Raw genomic sequence first — 24,463 nt, 5'->3', positions numbered from 1 at the left:
GGTAAAGTAAACATTAAGAAAAATGAAAGATATATGACTATAGATACAAAGTATATTTAATAATTATGAGGGACAATTCTACCAGACCTCCAAGAAATGAATATTCCTAGCTTATATAACCTCTTCCACAGCATGGAAAAAATGGTGGGAAACCACTCAACTCATTTGAAGATGATAGCTTAACTTTGATTCTTAAACCAAACAAGGATAGCAAAAGAAAAGAAATTTAGAGTCCAATATAACTGTGAGATAGATGCAAAAATCTTAAGAAAATGTTGGGAAATCAACATTGTAATCAGCATTGTATTAAAAGACCAAGTAAGAACTGAACTGAGACAAAGCTGTAATCATCAAGACAGTATGGTACTGGCACAAAAACAGACACATAGAACCCAGATATGGACCCTCAACGCTATGGTCAACTAATCTTCAACAAAGCAGGAAAGAATGTCCAATGGAAAAAAGACAGTCTCTTCAACAAATGGTGTTGGGAAAATTGGACAGCCACATGCAGAAGAATGAAACTGGACCATTTCCTTACACCACACACAAAAATAGACTCAAAATGGATGAAAGACCTAAATGTGAGACAGGAATCCACCAAAATCCTTGAGAAGAACCCAGGCAGCAACCTCTGTGACTTCCGCCACAGCAACTTCTTGCTAGACATGTCTCCAAAGGCAAGGGAAACAAAGACAAAAATGAGCAGCTAGTGGGACTTCATCAAGATAAAAGGCTTTTGCACAGCAGAGGAAACAATCCACAAAACCAAAGACAACTACAGAATGGGAGAAGATATTTGCAAATGTCTTGTCAGATAAAGGGCTAGTATCCAAAATCTATAAAGAACTTATCAAACTCAACACCCAAAGAACAAATAACCCAATCAAGAAATGGGCAGAAGACATGAACAGACATTTCTCCAAAGAGGACATCCAAATGGCCAAAAGACACATGAAAAAATGTTCAACATCACTCGGCATCAGGGAAATACAAATCAAAACCACAATGAGATACCACCTCACACCAGTCAGAATGGCTAAAATTAACAAGTCAGGAAATGACAAATGTTGGCGAGGATACAGAGAAAGGGGAACACTCTTACACTGTTGGTGGGAATGCAACCTGGTGCAGCCACTCTGGAAAACAGTATGGAGGTTCCTCAAAAATTTGAAAATAGGGCTATCCTAGGACCCAACAATTGTACTACTACCCCAAAGATACAAATGTAGTGATCCGAAGGGGCACTGCACCCCAATGTTTATAGCAGCAATGTCCACAATAGCCAAACCATGGAAAGAGCCCAGATGTCCATCGACAGATGAATGGATAAAGAAGATGTGGTATATATACACAATGGAATATTACCCACTCATCAAAAAAATGAAATTTTGCTGTTTGCAACAATGTGGATGGAACTAGAGGGTATTATGATAAGCGAAATAAGTTAATCAGAGAAAGACAATTATCATATGATCTCACTCATAAGTGGAATTTAAGAAACAAAACAGAGGAGCATAGGGAAAGAGAGGAAAAAATAAAAAAAAGACGAAATCAGAGAGGGAGACAAACCATAAAAGACTCTTAATCATAGGAAACAAACTGAGGGTTGCTGGGGGAATAGGGTAACTGGGAGATGGACATTAAGGAGGGCACATGATGTAATGAGCACAGGGTGTTATACACAACTGATGAATCACTGAATGCTACCTCTGAAACTAATAATACACTGTATGTTAATTAATTGAGTTTAAATTTAAAAAAGTTTTTAAAAAGAATTGAACTGAGAATTCAAAGATAGCTCACATAGAGAATCTATTATTATAATTTACTATATTAATGAAATTAAAGAAGAAAATCAGATGATCACTTCAATAGATAACAAATTAAAAATCCATTCATGATTTTTTAAATAAACTCCTAGAAAACTAACAAAGATTTATAAACTTGTTAAAGAGCATTAACCAAAATATACAACAAAGGTGGCACATTTTTGTAAAGCACTAAAGCAATCCCATTAAAGTGGGTAAAGACTAAGTATCACCTCTATGCTTCAACATTTTATAGGATGCTCTTTCCAATGCAGTAAATACATAAAATGTATAAATGTTGGGGGGAAAAGAAAAATCTGCCATTATTAACAGATGATATAATGGTTTGTCTAGAGAATATAAGAAAATTAATTGACAGACTATTATAACTGATCACAAAATTTAGCAAGATGGCCAAATACAAAATTGAGATATAAACAAAGTAAAACAGAACCAAACCACTACCCTTCATATACACCAGTTACCCCATTAAAAAATGTCATGATATCCTTGCCAAAACATTTGAACTTGAATCTAACGAAGACTTAAGTCTAACTAACAGTTTTCAGGAAATGCCAGGAACATTAAATGACATTATGAGGCAGACACACCTTGAACACAGGAAGCTCTTCAGGATAAATGACCAGTTTTGTCACCAAATTAATCACATGAAAAAGTGAAGGGATAATGATGGATACATGTCATTGTACATTTGGCCAAACCCATAGAATGTACAACACCAAGAATGAACCCTAAGATCATCTGTGGACTGTGGGTGATTATGATCGTTCAATGTAGATTCATTGATTGTAACAAATGTACTTCTCTGGTGGGAGATGTTGATAACTGGAGGAGGCTGTGCCTGGGGGGTAGGGAGTAGATGGGGAATCTGCATATTCCTCTTAATTTTGCTATGAACCTAAAACTTAAAAAAACTTAAGACTTACAAAAAAAAAAGTCAAGACCTCGAAAACAAATACCCAAACAACGAATCTAGCAGTCTGAATTGTGGTGTGAGTGATTAAAAATGTAGAAGCCAAGAAGATCACTAATAAAATAGTATCTCCTTACCATTCATAAAGAAATAAAAATGGTGAGGGGAGGCAGAACTGCTACAGATTAGAAGAAAATCAAGAAACATACCCATCTACTAATTTTTTTTAAGATTTTATTTATTTATTTGAGAGAGAGAGTGAGCAAGAGAGAGAGACACAGAGAGAGAGTGAGCACAAGCCAGAGAACAGGCAGAGGGAGGGAGAAGCAGACTCCCCCCATGAGCAGGGAGCCCAATGTGGGGCTCAATCCCGGGACCCTGGGATCATGACCTGAGCCGAAGGCAGATGCCCAACCCACCCAGGAGCCCCCCTCCCAACTAATTTGTTTAGATCCCAGTTCAAACAAACATGAAAATGTATCTTTAAACCATCAAGGAAAATTTAACCTGAACTGGGTATTAGATGATATTGAGACATTTTTACTAATTTTGCCAGGTATGATTATTATATATTGTTATTTATTTTTAAAAGCCTTGTAAATTAGGGGGCACTTGAGTGTCTTAGTGGGTTGGGCGTCTGACTCTTGATTTCGGCTCAGGTTGTGATCTCATGGTGTGGGATCGAGACGCATGTAGGGCTCCGCGCTCAGCATGGAGTCTGCTTGTCCCTCTCCCTACCCCTCTGCCCCTCCCCCTGCTCCCTCTCTCTCTCTCAAATAAATAAATAAAATCTTAAAAAAAAAAAGCCTCGTGAGTTAGGAATATGTAAATATTTCAACATATATATTTTTTAACTGACAAGGCTTTTAAAAAATAGTAGTGTATAATAATCATGAGTAATGTATCTGTGAGTTGTTTTAAAATAATCAAAAATAAAAAATATATATATTTGAATATATGTATAATATATATATTTGAGCCTTACTCATTTCAAAAAATAAATTTTATACCTGATGATAAATTCCATGTGAATTACATATATGTATGTATATGTGAATTATATATGTATATGTATTAAAATAAAACATAACAAATGTTCATTACCATGGGGCTCACGATGTCTATTGAAACTAGATTCAAAAAGCAAAAATTATAAAGAGAAAATGTAATTAATTTGTCTACTTCAAAAATATAAATGCTTTGTGTATGAAGAGATACCATAAACTAAATTTAAGAACAAGCAATAGCCTAGGAGAAAAAAATAATTAATATCAAGAATATATTTTAAAAACTCCTACAAATTCGTATAAAAGAGATGACCAACCTGAATGAGAAAGCTATGGAAAGAATTTGAATAAGAAATTCACTGAAGAAGAAATATCAGTGGCCAATAAAGACATGAAACAATACTCAACTCTACTGGTATTCAGATGTATGCAAATTAAAACCAAATTGAAAGTACCACAAACTTTTGACAAGAATCTTAGTTTAATAATATGAGAAGTTTTCAAGTCCTCTCATGCACTGTCGGTGGGAATTTAAACTGACCCTTGGAAGGGCAATTTGGCAGTATCTAATAAATTTAAATTGCATATACCCCATGACACTTCTTAAAATCAGCCTCCTAGAAAGGCAGACCCATGTGCAAAAGGAAATGCAATTAAAGATAATTCATTGCAAAATTGTCTCCAGGAGTGAAAACCTGGACCACCTTAAATACTCATCAGCAGGAGCCTGACCAAATAAACTTATCACTAGTGGAAACTATGCAGTAGTTCCAAATGAAAAAGTAAATCTCTATGAACTGCATATTTTTTGCATAAAGAAGTAAGTTGCAAACCAATTCAGTTGAGAAACAACCACCACAGAAAATAATCCTGCATAAATTAATAAAGGTATCAATTATATGTTAATATATGCATATACATATATATGAATATGGCTTAAATACCTATATAAATATGATATCCATATTAATTGAATACATATATATGCACACACATAGGTATCAATACATACATATACATACACACACATACATGCACATAGGAGAAGGTCTTGAATAACACACACCAAATTGAGGATTACAGGGGGATGGTGATTAGATCAAAGGAAAAACCATAGAATTAGAACAGTAGAAAATGAAAACCTCTGATAAATTCAAAATCCATTATTTTTTCAAAAACTCCTAGAAAATGGAGGGAAACGTCCTTGAGCCTTGTCAGTATCATTTGAATTGTTTACTAAGAGAATGAGTCTGGGTATAAATTGTGCAATTAAGAATGAGTTTAGTTTTTAAAACTCCAGAGCTGAGTGGATGGCTTTGGCCACACTGACCAGAGGTGCCTTGGGACGGAGGGGAAGGCAGCTGGAGTGCAAATTCTTGTCTCTGGAGGCCTTTAATTGCTGGTGACTAGCATTAACTCATTGACCTCCACTGCCCCACACGGGTTTCACCCAAGACAAGTTAAATCCCAGGCTAATGACCATCCCTCCATCCCCTACAAACCCTGTATATATGGGGAAAATAAAACTCTAGTGCAAAGCCTTTGGATCTATAACTCTGCAGATATCCACAGAAATATTTGATGAATAGCAAACGATTCTGCAAACACAAAATTAGCAACCTGAACCCTTAGGAGATAGTTAATCTACATTCTTAAAACACACACAATGTAGATTTTTTTTTTTTTAAGTAGTGATCTCTCTTGCTACATTCAAAACAGGTTTCTATTCACCAGAATCCATCTGTAAATGAAGAGCCTAAGGAATGGCACAAAGAGAATAACACATTCTAAGGTCAAATGGCAAAAAAACACCCACCCCTTCTATATAAGGGGCAGGGAATCAAGGGGAAGACGAACCATGAGAGACTGTCGACTCTGAGAAACAAACTGAGGATTCTAGGTGGGGGGGGTGGGGGGTTGGGGGGGGGATGGGTTAGCCTGGTGATGGGTATTAAAGAGGGCACGTATTGAATAGAGCACTGGTTGTTATACACAAACAATGAATCATGGAACACTACATAAAAAAAATAAATTAATTTTTAAAAAGTTGATTGAATTTAACCAGCTAGTCTGATATGGCTTCACCCCTACTCCCACCTTAGTTCCTCCAAGGCACATTTACTTTGCATATGGAGAACCTGCCACCCATTTTCAGTTGTGATTCTGGACATACAGGGGCCACAATTTTATCAATATTTGGGTAAGGATTAGGAACTGGACAGAGTAGTGGGGTGGCTGTTTTGCTAGCATGGGAATGCTCAAGAGGGTAGGAATAATCGTGGTGATCATCCAATGAGGTTCTACTAATTGCTAGCACTGTGCTAGGCACACTTCCTACATCACTGCACTTGAACTCTCCTAAGACTTAAGCAAGAACAGCCTCATTTTTCAGGTCAATCACTTGCTCAAGGCTACAGAACTCATAATTGCCACAGCCAGCACTTAAACCAACTCTCCCGTTCCAAAGTCCATGTTCTCACCCACCGCATTCAGCAGGCTCTCTTTTTTTTTTTCCAGGGAGGCAAAATTAAGGGGGAAGATCTCTGTTTCAGGGATAAAGCATTTGCGCAAAGCTCCAGGAGTTCAGGCAGCTAAATGACATCAAGATCAGGCTCAGAGAAAGAGTCCCTTCCTTTGCCCTGCGGGGGATCCTCTGGACCTGGGCAGTCTTGGGGCTGGAGCTCCTCATCCGCTGGGTTGACTGTCAAGCACAGAACCCTGCTGAGTCATCTAGGAAGTCCCCGCTATTACACAACAAATCAGACCGCCACTAAGCCAACGCTGTTCCTCCCCTTGCTTCAACCCCAGGCTTTGGTGACCCAACCAAGGGGTGGCAGCTTGTTAAAGGGAAGTCCAAGTGTTAGAAAAACCTGCTTTGGGGGAAGAAAGCTGATTCTCAGCCTGATCAAATAAATAATAAATTCTTTCTAGGAGCACAGATCTTTCCCCAAGGGCATCCACTTCTGGCCTCTAGGAGCTGACCAGCTCCCACCTCAGGGCCTTACCCTTGTATTCCCTCTGCCTGGAAGTCTCTTTCCCCAGAAACTCCAGGGGTTGGCTTCTGCATCCCCTTTTTTTTTTTTTCTTTTTTTCTTTTTTTTTTTTTGCTTCTGCATCCCCTTTAGCTCTCTACTCAAATATCTCTTTCATTCTTTCAGGTTTTCTGAATTTCTAAATTTGAATTTCTAAATTTCTAAATTTCTAAAAATTTCTAAAAATGAATTTCTAAAATATCGACGGCCAGGGCACCTGGGTGGCTCAGTCGTTAAACGTCTGCCTTCAGCTCTGGTCATGATCCCAGGGTCTTGGGATCAAGCCCCGCATCCCACTCCCTGCTCAGTGGGAGGCCTGCTTCTCCCTCTCCCACTCCCCCTGCTTGTGTTCCCTCTCTCGCTGTCTCTGTCAAATAAATAAATAAAAATATTAAAAAAATAAAATAAAATATTGACGGCAACCCTCCCTCCGACCGACAGGCACACAAACACACCCAAACTCTCTGAGCGCTCTTCCCGGCTTTCTTTTTTCTCCTTAGAATCCATCACTAGCTAATCTAATATACATTGCACTTCTTTATCTTATCTCTACTAGACTGTAAACTTCCCAAGGGCAGGGATTTCGGTCTGTGCCCACGGCTACTGCGCCAGCGCTCGCTGCTGCATGAGGGGCGCTCAGTAAGTATTTGTTGAATGAATAAATCAGTCTGCACTTCAGAGGAGAACGGTGAAATCCTAGAAAACCCCCACAAGGTTTAAGTGTGGCATTCAGGTGAAAATCAAGAGCTTTGGAGGCCCTGATATGAACGTAAGCCTACCCTAGATGAATACTTAATCTAGTTTAATAATTAACCTAGGGGCGCCTGGGTGGCCCAGTCGGTTAAGCGCCGGACTCTTGGTTTCAGCTCAGGTCATGATCTCGGGGTGGTGGGATGGAGCCCCTCATCTGGCTCAGCGAGAGCCGAGTCTACTTGGGATTCTTTCTCCTTCTCCCTCTGCACCCCCCCGGAAATAAATAATAAAATCTTTTAAAAATAATCTAGATTAAAACTTAGTTTCACTAAACCTCATTTTGTGGTTGGTCAAGGGAGAACGTTTGCCTCCTGGGACTGCAGTGAGGCCCAATAATAGTTTCCTGAGCATTTATTTAATACCAGGCCCTGTGCCAAGGACTGTACATGCATTATTCCTTCAATCCTCACAACAATCCCACACAGCATATACTGCTGTTATCCCCAAACAGACCAAAGTGATGCGCCCGGGGTGATAAAGAGGAAAGGGACAGGTCACAGGACTCCAGCCCCCATCTGTGTGTCTCTGGGACCCATGCGCGAACCACCACACCCGATGTACAGTAGGTCTGCGTCCATACAGAGCTGGGCCCTGATGGACCATAGGTGCCTACACTGTCCCTTAACTTCCCCTCCGGCCCGAGCCCTCAGCAGAGTTGTTCCCGACCAATGTCTCTGAACACTGCTCCTGCCCCTAAAAAAGAACCGGGACAGCCAAGAACCCAGGACAACCCACACCTCTGCCCTTTCCAGCCTGGCGACTTGCTGCAGCCTTTCACATTCAAGTGCACATAATCTCACCCCCACAACCACCAGCATCTTATTTGGCACCGGGCCCTGGTACTTTGTCACTTTTGCGTAGAGTAAGTGATTTACAGGAAACAATATTTTTACTTTAAATCAATATATCACTAAAATTATTCTATAAGTCTCTTTTCAATGTGATCTCGCATTTCAACTTTTTGCCGTTTCACAAGTGGTGTAAGTCGTTTGACCGACCTTTATTTATTTAAGCAAGAAAAAATATTTGTAGGCACATGTATTTACGTATACACGTATATAGTTTTAAAGTACAAGTTGAAATATTACTATGTTGTTCCGGCATCAAAAATAGACAAAAAGTGCTTTCAAAACCTAACAAAACCTAATTGACACACTTCACAAATTTAGCTTTTTTTTTTTTAATACATACAAAATGCGAGTGTTGTGCTTTAACCGATGAGGTAAGAGAAGTTTCAGGTTGCTCTTTGCAAGCCCTTCTCCACAAATCCCACACTGTGGGCAAGAGCAGTCTTGACTTTCAATAAATGAGAAACCTCATGGGATGGAACCAGCACCATCTTTTCTCTTTTGTACCGTGGATTTTGGAAGAGGGTAGACACTCTGATGTTCTATAAAATAAGAGTTACCAAACGACCACGGCAGAGTGATCCAGGGAAGCAGATATTGAAGCAAATCTGCAAAATCATTGGTTTTGTTTGTTTGTTTGTTTTTTTGCTGTTCATTAACTTCTATTTCAAATAGGTGTTCCTTATGTGACTTGCCGCTGAGTAATAATGAAGAGCGGGAAAACACAGCTGAAAACTCTAAAGCAGCTCAAGCGCCCACAGCCCCCGTGGTGTTCAGTAAAAATGCCTGAGCTGCTGGCTCAGGAGTTTGCTCACCAGACCTACCCCGCATGCTCACTGCCTGCACACTCAGAGGTTCTCAAAGAGTCCCGTTAGGGGGAAAAAAGTGAAAATTATATTACCCATTGATTTAAAAAGAAGAAAGAGGAGGAGGGGGGAGGGGATTGGGAGGAGAAGGAAGGGGAAGAGGAGGAGAGTGGAAGTGAATGTCATTACCTCCTTTGGATGTGTCTCCCTGGAATTGCAGGTGATAGGGCCAGGGCAGTGGAAAATCACCCTGGACTCTTTTCGCTGTGCCATACCACTGCCCCTCACAAGGACTTCTCAGAAAATCCCCACATCTCAGCTAGAAAGATCCCAGAACTATTGGGCCCAAGCTCCGCCCCGAGCAGAAATCGCCACCAGGCTCCGCAGCGAGAGAGCAGACAGCCCGCACCAAACACCGGAGTCCATGGAAGCAGCTCACACCCGCTCCTCCCTCGGCCTATGCGATCCTTGGAATTATCTTTCTTGTTTTGAGGCTGAATCATTTTCCCTCCTTCCCTCCTTCCCCCAGAGCAGTCATAGAACAGATCACTAGGTAATCATCTGTTTGTCCTCCAGATACTCCTGTCTCCTGAGATGGTGTTTGTTACAGAAGTCACCCAAGGGGGAAAATGTCCAATGACTTTGAAAGACAGAAATGTGGTATCACTGAAGAGAACTGGTGTAAGTCCAAGAGTTAAGAAAGGGATTAAGCAAGGCTTTAAGTGTCACAAATTGGGTTTGGGGGGAGGGGCAGAGAAGTATGGAAAGAAGGGAGAAAGTAAGAAATAGGAAGAGAATAAAATAACTGGCTAATATTTCCTGAGCACTTAATAAGGAGCAGGGACTGTTCAAAGTGCTTTACTTATATTGATTCATTTAATCTTAAACAACCCTCTAAGAGAAATACTATTCTTATCCTCATTTTGCAGATGAGGAAACGAAGGCAGAAAGTTTAGGTGTCTTACCCAGCGTCACACAGCTCTGGAGTCTGGGATCTGAAGCCAGGGCGTCTGACTGCAGAGCTCAGTGCTTCTCATACTGCATACTCTCCCCGGAGGTGAGAGACTGGGCTGACTCTGCGTGGAGCTGATGTCGTGGCCAAGAGCACAGACATGGCCTAGACAGAGCTGAGTTCAGTCCTGGTTCCCCTACTCACCAGGTTTATGGAAATCACTCAATTCTCTCACCCTGTTTCCTCATATTTAAAGTGGAGGTAGTGGGCACCTGGGTGGCGCAGTCAGTTAAGTGTCCGAATCTTGACTTCAGGTCAGGTCAGGATCTCGGGGTCCTGGGATCGACCCCTGAGTCGGGCTCCACATTGAGTGGGGAGTCTGCTTGGGGATTCTCTCTCCCTCTCCCTCTGTTCCTCCCCCTGCTCTCTCTCTCTCTCTCTCTCAAAATAAATAAATCTTAAAAAAAATAAGTGGGGACAATAATAACATTTCGTTCATGGAGTGATTATGAGGATTACATGGGCTAAACATTTCGCACAGTGCCAGAACACAGAATGTGCTAGATACATTTTAGTTTTTGTTCCATGTAATCCTCACAAGGACCCCATAAAGGATGCACTGTCCCATCTCACAGCTGTGAAAACTGAAACTCCACGGGGTCTCCAACCTGCCAAGGTCATATGCCTAGTAAGGGGTTGGGCTGAGGAAGAGCAGGATAGAGAGAATAGAGAGGAGAGACCAAGTGGGACAAAAGGAGGAAATGTAAGGAGCAGAAAGGGGGGGCTGCTGTGCTGAATGCCCCGGGATGACATCTCCAATTCATACCACGTTATTTCACTGCCCATGGGCTCTCCTTTTGCTCAGATTGGGTCTCATGGTAACACACGAGCAAGTCTGGACTCCCACCAGTTCCCTTAAGGACTTATTTATCCCTAAAGCTTGGTGTCTCAACATACAAACTCAGACGACATGTATACATAAAGAAAACAGCATTGTATGTCCTATTCAACCTGAACCTCTCCTTCTCACGTTAACATTGCAGATCAACATTTCATTCACTGACTTATCCGATGGCAGTTACTGTATAAGCATACAACAAAAAGCTACATCACCATTTACAGGGTCTAGCCCTTTTCTCATAAAATTTTATTTACAAGTTAGTCTGTAATTTAACTCCAATGAGAGCAAAATAATAAATCACAAATTTAGTGTATACATTATAGTTACACAGTGATATATGTATATTCATTTTTCATTGCTATAACAAGTTACCACAACTTAGTGGTTTAAAACAAGACAAATGTATTACCTTATAGTTCTGGAGGCCCTAAGTGCAAAATGGGTCTTATGGAATAGGTACAGGCATCAGCAGAGGTGTATTCCTTCCAGATGATCTAGGGGAGAATCTGTTTCTTTGCCTTTTCCAGCAGCTAGAGGCCATCAGCTTTCCTCGGCTAGCGGCCTCTCCCTCCATTTTCAAAGCCTGCAGTGGAGCATCTTCCAGTTTCTCTAACGGCAACACTACTTCTACCATCCATATTTCTGTCATCTTATCTTTTAACTCTGACCCTCCTGCCTCCTCCTTTAAGGACTCTTATGATTATATTTGGTCCATGCAGATTATCCAAGATAATCGCCCCATCTCAAGATTCCTAACTGAATTATACTTGCAAAGTCCTTTCACCATGTAAGGTCACAGATTCACAGCTTCTGGGGATTAGGACATGAACATTTTTAGAGGATCATTATTCTACCATAATATGCTACCTAATTTTTTCAGCTCATTGACTCTGAATAATGTGTAGAAACTCAACACCCAACGGCTTTATCAATAAACACTGCTGCATCACTATCACCTTCCAGAGGAATCTTGATGCAAGAGCCCAGGGCAGGTGTCATGGAAGGTCACTCTTGGTTCCGGCTATAAAAAGTCCTGATAGGTTTTGTCCAACATTGTCCTAGTCATTTTCACCATTAGGAAAAGAAAATGGGGGAAATCATTCTCAATTTCTGTTTGAATATTCTAATTTGCACTTTAACAAAAGGCACTGGTTTTAACCCCTTTTATGTTGCCAGAAACGCATTTTTACTTTATATTTCAAAAGAGATAGCCAAGGGTTCCATGACCAAATCAGATGGCCGCATTTGCATTGCTTTCTGGGGCAGAACAATCTTCTCAACCTATCAGAGGAGTTCCTGTCTACCTGATCCTATCAATGGTTGTAAGTCTTAGAAATCACATCTTTAGACTTTACTTTCTATGTGACTATGCAGCAGGGAAGCATGGTTCCTGAAACTGAGGTTTGAACAAAACAGGAAGCCTCTCTGGTACCAGTCTATGTAAAAGGAGGAGACTAGATGTAGCATTTGGATTGTGTAGGAGAGGCTGGAGGAGGGAGTTCTCACTGGTTAGCTTTTATGGTTTCCCATGGGCCATTCTGCCTCCCCTGGGGACATTTAAAACAGGGTGTCTTGATGGGGGGCGCGGAACTACCGGCATTTGTGTGGAAGGAGGCCAGGGTCTCTAAACTCAGTGCATGGGACACTCCTGGACTCGGATAAATTATCTCACCCAAATGCTAACAGCACCCCTGTTGAAAAGCAGATGGTCCTCTGCCTGTGTCTCCTCATCCACACTGACTTCATTCAATCACCTCTGCTACTCATACCCCAAAAGACCCACTGTTTTCAGCATTAAAGGAAATGTAAGCTCTAGTTTTTGTGTTCTAGCAGAAGCAGCTAATACCTGAGACAAGGCTATATGGTAGCTTAGGTGAAAATACTACCAGTTTGTAACGATTAACAGTCGTCCACGAGGCTAGATTAAAGCCAGGAGAGGCCCTGAATTCTAAAAAAGACTGTTATTGCTGTCCCTCACGTAATTCAAAACAAAAATGACATTAAACCATAATGTAAGAAAGTCTAATAACTCAGAAAAGTTCTGATTCTTCATAGGGTGACTACCATGATTTTTTAAAATAAATAGCAAATGCTTTAAAATCTATTTTCCTCATTTCTTTTGCCTTTCTGTTGCTGCTCGGATGAAAATTAGAGAACTCTTCATTTTCAATCTACTTAAGTTGGTTGTTGATGATTTGAAGTGATGGGAAAGCAAGCTACTTGGTGGACCCCTTTGCAGAATTCCAGTTCTATCACGTACTAGCTAGATGACTTTGGGTCAGATACTGAATAGGTCTGTAAAATGGGAATAATGAAATATGCCTAATGATTTGTAAGAATTCAGTGAAAGGGTGTGTCCCTTAGTATGTTTTTCTAAGGGCTCAGAATATTATAGCTATTAATAGTATTATTACTGTATCTTCAGTGCTCAGTGTATTTTAGCTACGAAGAGTTTTTCTTCCAGTCCCACCATTCCTCAATATTCATTCAAACACCTTTGAAGTCCTAGAGTGTGCCAGTCCCTGTGCTAAATCCTGAGGAAATACAGACACTCCGACCTCACAGTTTGGTCTAAAAGTTTGTAACAAAGTTTGTTATAACAAAGTTTGTTCAACAAAGTGAAACAAGTTTGTAAATAAGCAAATGCAACAAAGTGCCATAAATTCCTTGATTAAAAAAAAAAAAAAGGCTATATAGCCTACAGTGGGGGAGCAAAAATGGTCAATTCTGAAGACACAGAAATGTCTATGAAATTCTTCAAAAAAACAATGTTGTCCGCGACTTTTTATTTTCGTCTCATTCAAAAGCAACAGCTTTCATCCAGATGTGCGATGCATAGTACATGAAATTATATTCTAGGGAATGTTGGCAAATACTTCTTGAAAGACCGTATTGCCTGAGAATTCTTTTCTGAATCCTTAACCGTAAGACACATCCAAATAAGAAAATAAGTTGGCCAACAGTTGTAAGACACTACTGATTCTATCTATGCATTCTGATTTCAGAAATGTTAAAAGTATAAAAAAAGGATGTATTTGGAATCAACTGAAATGTGGCATATGTAGATGTGGGCACGTGTATTTGAGAACTAGTTCATTTTCTTAGCACTGAACACCTAGTAAATGGATTTGTCTTCCTCTTCTTTGTCTGCCATTCCAAATCTATGCTGTATCCTTTTCCACTTTCTCATTTATCCAAATACTAAAGGCTTCCTCCATTCCTATAAAACCAAATTCAAACCGGGTGACATGGCACACGGCACATGGCACTTCAACCTTTTTTTTCTTTAAAGATTTTATTTATTCACTTGACACAAGGAGAGAGCACAAGCAAGGGGAGTTGCAGGCAGAGGGAGAGGGAGAAGCAGGTTTCCCACTGAGTGGGGAGCCCGACGCGGGACTGGATCCCAGGACCCCAGGATCATGACCTGAGCCAAAGGCAGATGCTTAACTCACTGAGCCACCCAAGCACCCTTCAACGTTCTCTTTAACAAGGTTCCACCGTATTGATCCTCAATCCTCCATTCCATGCCCCTTTGCCTCTCAGCCCCCATCCCTCCTTTCAATTTTAACCTACATGAATCCTTCCAAAGATCTTCATCCCTTCTTTGGAGTATTACGTATTTATCAATTCTATTTATCTATTGCCATTTACTGCCAAGTGATTTTTTCTTATGCAGTTTTTACCTGCTTATCTCCTAGCCAGAAGCACAAGTTCTTTAAGGAAATTGTAAAGTATTTAATAATCCTTGTTAGTAACTATGCTCACAAATAGCAAGAACCAAAAGAAGCAGGTTAACCTGTAATTACATAATGTAATGTTAATGTTTGTAACAAAAAAATTTCACAGCCATTGATTATTTCATGTTAGTGAGGCTTTGCTGTGTTACCCTTTCTATTTCTATTGCAATTTTTGCCCATCTTTTTCCTTTCACAATACTATCCTATAACCTGGTCATCCCGTACACCTAGCAACACTTAAGCTGCAATTTCCCTTTAAAACACCTGAAGTCTACATAACCCAACCTAGTATAGGAGGGGAGGCCACATGCACAAAACAATGAAGCAGATATTAAAATTAGTTTATTTTTCTACTTAACTTTTAATAAATGAGAAGAAACACAGTAGTCTGTCTCATAAAGAACATTTATAATACATAACAATCCATAAAGCCTCATGGTGAGGTAGGAACAGCTTTGGAAAACAACGCACGGTCATAAAACATACAAAAAGTTAGGTAAAATGTTGCAGCACTAAAGGACATTTTATCTGCATCTGCATTTAATGAGATGATAGTTGCATTTAACTGTGCCACATCTGGCCCAAAAGACAGGCTATGGTCGACACAAAACAACACAACATGGAAGTTTCATAAAGAATCACAGAATACATTGATACACTTCATTGTGCTGTTTCAAGGCAGGACCATAACACGGCAATTTGTGTCTTTTTATATATAGCCACATAATAATTGTATGTTACATTCCCTTCAGCATCTTTTTGCCAAAGACGCTGGACCACAAAATTTTTGGTTTAAAAGTTTAAACTGAATGACATACAAAAGGCTCTTGTGCCAGTGAAAATGACTGCTAAATATTCCAGAGCTTGTTAGTAAAACAAAATAGCATCGCCACATAGTATCGGTAGAGCTACATCAAAATAGTGCTATTACAATTCCCGTTTCAGATGGCCAAACACTGTATTTGACAGTTTTCCATTTAAAAAGCAACCAAAAAACCTCCACCTTCCCAAGAGTTTTAACACTGTTTTATGCCTTAACTGAAACTGAATACTTATTAAAATAAATATTTCTATATTGTAGAATTATTCTCCCTATTTGTATATGTGTGAACATCTTAAGACAGCAGGTAAATGACATTTATATCATTCAAATGAGATCTGCTTATACACAGTAAAAGAATCTTCAACTTAATACCAGTTAGCCTACTAAATACTTCACATTAGGTTCCATAGGCCCTTTTCCCTCAAAACTTTCAAAAATTCAAAATTAACTGAGCATGTTAACAGGATACAAACATGTTAACATAGTCTTCTACCTACTGAGATTTTTCCAAGGTGCTCTTGATGGAAACTTTTCCTATTCAAATTACATACCTTAGTTATTCAAACATTGTTTTCTAAAATGCTAAAATTCATACACCAAAGTTTTTGCCCTTTTTTGACTTTTTTTAAGGTTCTAGTCTGTATTTTTACAATGCAGATGCCCTTCAAAAAACCCTTATTAAACAATCACAGAAGCTGAAAGGTGGCAACAGAGAAGGAAATCTCTCCTCACTAAGGCGGCATTTGGCTTGGAAAAATTGGAGTTGTTTTATTTCAGGCACATGCAGCACCTCCTTTTCACTAAACTGAGACAACAGACAAGTTTCTAAACACATATTCTAAATACACTGATCTTGCTCAAATATAAAAGAGCCAGCAGGAGATATGCACCTCCTAAAATTGATGCATTGCTATAAAACAGCATATTTAAATATTGGGTTTAAGTCTCCTAAAAATTCAGGGTATTTCCCTCATTTTCTTTCAGGAAGGAATAAGCTATTTTGGAAATGACACTTAAATCCCACAATATTTAAATATAAAAGCATTTTTTAAAAGATAATGCTAAAAATGGGTTAGAAAGTGCATTGTCAAGAAATAAATAATTCTCTGCTAAAACTCAAAAGGTGAGTCAGTGCCCACGGATTTTGCTATTATGACAAAGTCCTCTGAAAAAAGAATTCTATGGTACCACTTTGTTACATATAAGCGATTTAAAAATTATGAAAAGTGAAATAACTGAAATCTAAAGGCTGTTACCTTCAAAGCACTTCTGGAAAAAAAAAAGCCCTTGTCCCATGCTTATACACCATTAAAAAAAAAAAAATCCTCATTTAGCTGATGTTTTATACATTATACAACCTTTAAGAAAGACCCAATAAAGCATTTGTCAAGAAAACCCCACTGAATGTATTTTACCAGTTATCCTATTATATGTGTCATTACCAAAATGTTTCTGTAACATAAATTGTTTTAAGATCTTAATAAAATGGTTTGTAGTTTTAAGTGTTGAATCAGGAATGTACGTGATACAGTACAGTTTGAAGCTCTCTCCTTTACCCATATGATGAGATTCCCGAATTTCATGTTTAAAAAATTTCTTCTGCAAAATCCAAAGTAACTTCCAGTTTAGGAATTGAATTACACAATTATCAGATAAGAGTATTAAAAGATCAAGATGTATTGCAAATTGGTGGGTTATGGTTTTGGCCCATTATAGCAAATGTGAACTTACAAACTGTGTTCCTAAAATTACCTCATTCTCATTGGAAAAATCGGCTGTTCTTAAATAGGCCCATTGCCAGCAATAGGCTTATACTAGAAAAAAAACACACCATCTACCACAAAAGATCCCTTTAAAAAGTTAACTGTCCAATGCCAACACTTTCATCTTAAGACCCATTAAACAATGAATTATTTCAAATCCCAAAAGAGAGCCATCCCAAAAGTAGTCAGCTATAAAAGTTACTGAAGTAGTCAGGATACCTTATTTCTAGAAAAATAGAGCTATACATGATAACTGATATTAATATTCATCCTTACGAGGACAAAAATCTAGTTTCTTCACAAAGCATAACCCCTCTCTGTCAAGAAAAATATAACTTAAATATCCTTAAATAATATTTGTGTATGGATTCGAAACCCATTAGCAACAATGAAATAGCCAAGAACAATTTCCTGTGTAGATACTGTGGCATCTTACAAAATAAGCCACTATTGCAAGATCTGAGCAATGTCAAGACAGGATGACCTACAGAATCTTAATTACTAATTTTGCCTTAACTTTGTTTTTTAAGAATTTAATATCCAAATTGCATTAACCATTAGATTTCCTTTTTCTCCTAAGTCAATGGCTCCGGGCAAAGCACAAGAACTGCTGGTTGTACTCGAAAAAATCTCCGTTTGAATCCATTCACGATTGGTCACCATGAAATGACTCTAATTTTTGCTTAAATATCTACAATTTGAAAGATTACACGAATAAGCTTGCATTTAACATGTAACTATCAGATTAGCTTTAATGTCCTTAAAAATATTTACCGTATATACTTCATAAGTAAACTTTCAGCTCAATGTTCCTAATGCCAATCTTTCAGAGAAAGTAATGCTGGTGAATATGTCCACATTTTAGACTAACTTTGGTAAAAGAAAACATGAGTTAAAATTCTCCCAATAATTTAAAAATGTGGTCTGAATATTAACTTACAACAATCTAAATATTTAATTTGGTAAACCTTCTCCCCTGCTATTACTCTCTGTATGCCCTATTATATGTAAACTGTAGTTCAACTTGTTAATTATCTCAACTGTTTATTTAGAATAATACTCAGCAATATAGAATCCAGGATAGTAACTGATCTTTAGTATTACAAATACCCCATGTAAAGAAAAAAAAGGAACTTCTCCTAATAATATCCATGAGTCATTCTGAAAAACATGCTATGTAATGATTTCAGAGGGCAAGTAAATATTACCTAAAACGTCAAAGGAAGCAAACCTGTTGATGATTTTTCAAGTTTAGTGATTATAATTCTAAAAAACAAAGTATAACACTGGGGGGAAAGAAAAGCAGAGAAATTCCAGTAACAATTGTAATTTATTTATCCCCCTAATTAATTTTTTACCATGGAAAAACTGGAAATCAAATGTCATTATGTTATATAAGGTTTATACTTACTTTAAACAAAAATGTAACATAGTGTTAAAACTGGCTTTCCAAAATTGTTACAGCATAGCTGTACTCTGCACTAATAATCACAAAGTTGTAATATAGAACTCTGTTAAGCAGTCCCATTATGTTCTTACAAAAATAGAATTAAACTGTGTGACCAGACAAGGACTTCAATTACACTACTTGGCAAACTTAGAATTTCAATGGAGTCTTTTTCCTCTTGCAGTTTAAAGCAAAAGTCAAATATCACATCTTTCTCAAGACTCACAAAGATGATTCAGGTTGTTTGTTTGGCATTTTTTTAATCTCTATCACAACAGCAGGGATGCTTTCAACTTTAGTCCTCCTGGGCTTCTTCTCTAGATTGTCACTAAGTTCTAGACAAGAAATGCTAACTGTTGGGGCCTTTTCTGCATCCTTTCCAGAAGGGGCTTGTGGCCGTGTCCCACAACATTGCTTCAAAGCACACTGAGTTCTGCAGGCAAGTTCACATGGGACTACACTTGATTTAGAGCCTACACTAGCAAATTCAGGCTGAATGGTAGTAGCGTGAATTCCGTGATTATGAAAAACGTCTTTAATGATTTTGGCCACCTGCATGTATGATGTCGGGTCTTCACATTTTATGTGAGCAGTGGCAATGATTCTGCTTCCAGCAAGTTGCCAAACATGTAATTCATGAACTTCCTCAACTCCTTCAACATCTCGAAGTTCTTTTATCAAATTTTTGATATCAATTTGTTTAGGAACAGTTTGTAGAAGAATAAGAGCAGATTCCTTAAGTAATGGGTAAGTTGTGTAAAGAAGTATACAAACCATTACAATGCAAAGAGTTGGATCTAAATATAGCACCCAGCAAGGACCGGCCTCATAAACTGTTGCATGAGTACTATTAACTATTTCTACAAATGCTTTGCAGGGGTCAGGGGTACATGGATTCACACAAAACTCCCCTTCAGGACAACCCTTCCAAGAAAAGTAAAAGACCAAGGCATTTACTACTACAATCACTGAACCCAAAGCATCTCCAAAGACATGCAGAAAAACTCCACGCATGTTAAGTTGTCCAGCCTTATCATCATCTTCCAATTCCACATGGTCAGGTTCTCTGATAAGATTCCCATTCACTTGTACTTCCACCGCATCATTTCTGGACTTTTCTGGATCTACAAAGAAAGAAAAAATGCTGTATCAAATACATTAAAGTGTTTATACAAACATCTTCATCTAATTCCATTTTAGTGAAAGAGGTGAACATTTTTCATGGAACGTAATTTAAAAATGTGCCCAGGGCAGTTTAGTATAAACTAACATATTGGGAACAAGCCAGGGCATAACGGCCAGGGCTAAATCAAGTCATTAGGAAGATTACTGCCTCCCTATTCTCACCACCCTCCTACTTCCCCACCTCCAAAAAAAAGTTCATCTTTTCTGTGAGGGGGTGGGGGTGCTGTGAACATTCTGCTATGCTTTTTGGCATATACAAAAAGAAAACATAAAATTGAATGCTATCTCCCACAAACTAAACGCGACTATGGAGAAGTCTACTACAAATGCCTGATTTGACCCACAGCTCCAGTCACTCTTTGTCCTGAAGGTGGTGTGGCTCACTCAAACTTTTATCATGAATAGAAACCACAGAATCTCTTGGTGGAGAGGGTTTAGAAACTGACAGATCAAATATAAACCCATCAACAATCATAAACTTCAGGAAAAGTTGAAATAAATGATCTCCATCTACTCTATCAGTTCTTAAACCAAATGTACCCATCTTTTAAAGGAATTACTGTATACACACCGGAACAGCTTAATTTTCTTTGGAATAACACCTTGCAGAGTGGGAGTGAGGGGAAATTCAATTGTTTATTAAACCTTTTCAGTGTACAAGTTCAATTTCATTAACACGATATCCTGCATCTTCAAAAAAGAACAAGTTGTCTATGTAGTATCATACCACTAAGCAAATAAATGTAAATGAAAAAAAATTGGAAGGAAATACACCAAATTGTTAACGTCATTAGAACCTGGGTACCTGGGCTTTGGTTGATTCCTTTTCCCGGCTCTTTTCTTTCAACATTTTCCAAATCGCCTTCAAGAGCAATTATATTTAGAATGAAAAGCATCCAGTAAAAAATAAGATGAGTAAGTTACCATCACTTTTATTTTAGTATGATTTTGGAAAGTCCTAAGTGAAATGTTAAACACTACCAAACTGGTCCTAAATCTAGGATTTGCAAGATCAGGCTCAGACTTTAGATAATTAACTGAAATACACATTGCCATTCTTAAAAGAAACCTCTAACCAGGGTTTTGAGCTCAGGAGAGTCAATGGCTAGACGGCTCGGAATATAATATTGAGAAACTTGTTTAAAGGGCACAAGAACTACTTGGGCAGGGCAAGGTTTCAAATGGCCAACAACTAAGGATGAATTGGGGATTCTCTCCGTTTCCCAAGGGGTGGCGGCCAAGAAATTTACTTAGGAGGCACTTATGATTCCGTGAAAACCGAAATCAGACAGTCCCTTGAAAGGACCACTCGTAAGGGCGGCCCAGGGCGGCTGTGGACTGCAGCGGGCTGACGGCCCCCTCCCGACCCTCTGCCCGCTTTCCAAACCACAGTCCCCACCGCCACCTCCAGCCGCGCGCCCCGGGTGCTAGCACCCGGCCGAAAGGAGTCCTATTTCCCCGTGTGCCCCGCGGGTGCGCGACCTGGAGGGCTAGAGGCGGCGGCGGCGCGGGCACCAGGGGGCGTGCGGGCCATCCCGCCCAGGGCCAGGCTGGGGTCCGGGCTTCCCCTGACCCAACCACCTGCGGTGGCCACTCTCTCCTCACCTGGCCGGTCCAGTTTCAGCCCGTTGGAGTTGCTGCTATTGGACACCAGGGTGTTGGTCTCCTCCTGGTCGGGCCTCTGCTCGCCCGGGGTCACGTTGTCGTCGCTGTCCCCGGCGCGGTTGCTCTTGCCGCGGACCCCCTTGGGGAGACCGTGGCCGTGGCCGTGACCCCCGTGCGAGTGGCCGTGGCCGGAGTCGTTGCCGAAGCCGCTGTGATGGTGGAAGAGGCAGAGCCCCATCACGTTGACCAGCAGCCCGGCCACGCCGACCCCGAAGACCACGAGCGGCTGCTGCATCTCGTGCGGCTCGATGAAGCGCTCGATGGCCTCCAGCAGGATGGCGAAGCAGAGGCCGGTCAGGAAGATGGCGTTCACCAGAGCCCCCATCACTTCGGCCCGGATCCAGCCGAACGTGTTCTTCTGGGTGGCGTGGGTCCGCCGGGCGAAGCGCTCAGCCACCAGCGCCACCACCAGCGCCAGCACGTCCGACAGCATGTGAAAGGAGTCGGAGAGCATCGCCAGCGACGCGGTCACCCGACTCACCACCACCTCCAGCACCATGAACATGAAGGTCAGCATCAGCATGCACACCAGCCGGCCCCGGTTCCGACCCCAGCACCCCATGGCTGCGGCTCAGGGGGCCCGCCGAGCGCGGCCCCGCGGCTACGCTGGCGGTGGCGGCGAGTCGCCGGCGGCCGGCGACCCGGCGGCGGAGGCGGGAGGGCGGCGCGGGGCTCTCGCCGCCCGACCGGGCCGCTCGGGAAACCTCTGAGTGGCCTCCGCGGCCGGACGGGGACGAGCCCGGGGTCAAGCCGCCGAGCCCCCGCGCCTGCGGGCGTCCCCGGCGGGCCGGCAGCGCGCAGCTCCTCAGGCGTCGGTGCTCAGAGCCGGCGCGGAGGCCCGGCTCAGCCCCAGCAGTCCCCACACCCACAGCGGGGCGGCAGAGGCCGAGGCGGCGGCGGCGGCGGCGGCGGCGGCGGCGGCGGGGCGCTGGGGCTCTCGGAGCCCGGGGACGAAGAGCCGGAGCAGGAGCAGGAGCAGGCGGGCGGCGGGGGCGGGCGACGGGCAGCTCCGCGCTACGAAGGCTCCCAGCATCTGCAGGGCTCTCCGCGCAGGTCTTCCCCTCGCTCGTCTCCTCCGCTGTGGCTCGGGCCGGGAAGCCGACGCCTGAAGAGCTAAAAAGGCGGCGGCCACGGCAGCTGCACTCGGCCCGGTCTCCGGCGCCTTCTTCGCCCCCCCGCCTTTGCAGACGGTTTACAAAAAAACTTTGCTTTGCACTCGGAACCCCCGTTTTCACACGGACCCGAGCGTGACAAGGCCCCGACGCCCCGCCCACCAGGCCCGGCACGCTTCCCCATTGGCCAGAACCCCCTCACGACAGCCTCCGCACTCCGCCCACCCGCGCTCGCTATTGGGTGAAGGCTCGGCGGGGCGGGAGGGGGCGGTGTCGAGGCTCCAACAGATGGGGGCGGGGCCCTTCCCTCCAGGAGCCGGGCGTGGGCCGGGGGCCGCGGCCGGGTGCAGCGGCGGGCGTCGTGGGGGAGGGTAGGGGGCGCGGGCCGCGTGCAGCAGGAGGGGGAGGGGCAGGCGGGCTCCCCCGGCATGGCCGGGCCGCTGCTCAGGCCGTGCGGGTCCTCGCGGCGCCCCGCACACCTCCGGGGGCCGGGCAGCAAACAGACTTTGATCCTCCGAGCTGAGTCCACGTGGTGAAGGGAGGCTCGGGAGACAAGTTGACCAAAGTAAAGCCATTTTGGTATTTAGGCTGACCCTTAACCTAAAAGTCAGCAGGTCATAAAAAGAGTCACAAGATCCCACTCATGGAAGACCACAAGACCCGACTCCCTCTGGCAGTAAAAGTCATAGAGGCTGGACATTCTTAAAATTGCTCCCTGTGGGTAATTCCACAACCCTAAGACAACAGAAAAACTCACCGCTCAGTGTAAATGATAAAGTTAAGCAGTAAGCCCCTTTCTATACGTCAGCCAATTAAAAAAAACAACTTACAAAACCGTTAGAGGCAAAGGGGGGGGGGGTCTTCTTCCTCACCTGGGAGGAGAGACCGCTACTTTATCTATGGAGTAGCCCCTTTCTTCTAGATACACCTTTGTCCCTTTCCCTAAATGGCTTGCTCTTGAATTTTTTCTCCGCAAAGCCAAGACCCACTCCCCCCCGCCCCCCCCCCCGCCCCGCCGAGGGTCCTGAGACCCTCCCTCTCGCGGCGTCCACCGGCCGGCGTCAATAGAAGAGACCAGAGACCCCGGCCGCTGTGTGACGGACGGCAGCCAGGGAGGGGCCGAGAAGGGGAGCCGGTGGGTGCGGGGCTCCCGGGTGCGCCCTCCTGTCGAGAGACCGGGGGTGCAGCCGACGCGTTCAGAAAGCGAGTGCTGCTGCACACCGAGCTGAGGAGTTAGACCTTCCGAGCGGTCCTGCAAGGGGCGTGAACTGAATCTTTAAAAATGTTTCAGTAAAGCAGACCACCCCTCTCAGCACCATCCCTAGGAGACCTTGTGTAACATCAGATATTTCTGTCACTGATTATCTAAGGACAATTTAGGGTACAGACGTCAAGCAGGAGCAACCCGGCTTCTGGTCCTTGCTTTGTCACTAGCCAGCTGTGTGACTTTGGGAGAGTCAACTAATCTCTCTAGACCTGTTTCTTCACCCATAAAGTAAAGGATTGGGCAAGAGGAACTCTTAAGATTCTTTCTGAGTCTAAAATTCTAAGGCTCTATGATTTAACAAACATTTTATTTATAGGCTACAAGGAGCTGAACCCTGTGTTGGTTGCTATGGGGAAGGGGAGGGGCAGTTAAGAATACAGAAGAATGAGCTTCCGGCCAGGTGGAGGTAAAATATAA

The 24,463-nt window shown here is 42.1% G+C and overlaps 1 protein-coding gene and 1 long non-coding RNA gene across 4 annotated transcripts in view; one reads left to right on the top strand and one right to left on the bottom strand.

Annotated features, from left to right (window-relative positions):
* The window catches only part of LOC144382498 (uncharacterized), a 119,489-nt gene that overhangs the window by 39,575 nt on the left and 55,451 nt on the right, over positions 1-24,463 (top strand). The window lies entirely within an intron of this gene.
* SLC30A1 (solute carrier family 30 member 1) lies at positions 15,109-22,905 on the bottom strand. The gene is made up of 2 exons (XM_036095738.2): positions 21,608-22,905; positions 15,109-19,941 (listed from the first exon to the last, which is right to left on the bottom strand). The coding sequence occupies exons 1-2, from the start codon at positions 22,227-22,229 to the stop codon at positions 19,040-19,042; spliced, it is 1,524 nt and encodes a 507-aa protein (XP_035951631.1). The 5' UTR covers positions 22,230-22,905; the 3' UTR covers positions 15,109-19,039.

Source organism: Halichoerus grypus, chromosome 7, assembly GCF_964656455.1.
Source record: "Halichoerus grypus chromosome 7, mHalGry1.hap1.1, whole genome shotgun sequence".
Lineage (NCBI taxonomy): Eukaryota > Metazoa > Chordata > Mammalia > Carnivora > Phocidae > Halichoerus > Halichoerus grypus.
This window is presented reverse-complemented; position numbering and strand designations above follow the sequence as displayed.

Excerpts from the sequence above, each read along its gene's own strand:
- SLC30A1 (XM_036095738.2), bottom strand. The coding sequence starts at position 22,229 with ATGGGGTGCTGGGGTCGGAACCGGGGCCGGCTGGTGTGCATGCTGATG. Across the intron at positions 19,942-21,607 it reads GCTGAAACTGGACCGGCCAG|ATCCAGAAAAGTCCAGAAAT; the intron begins GTGAGGAGAGAG and ends CTTTCTTTGTAG.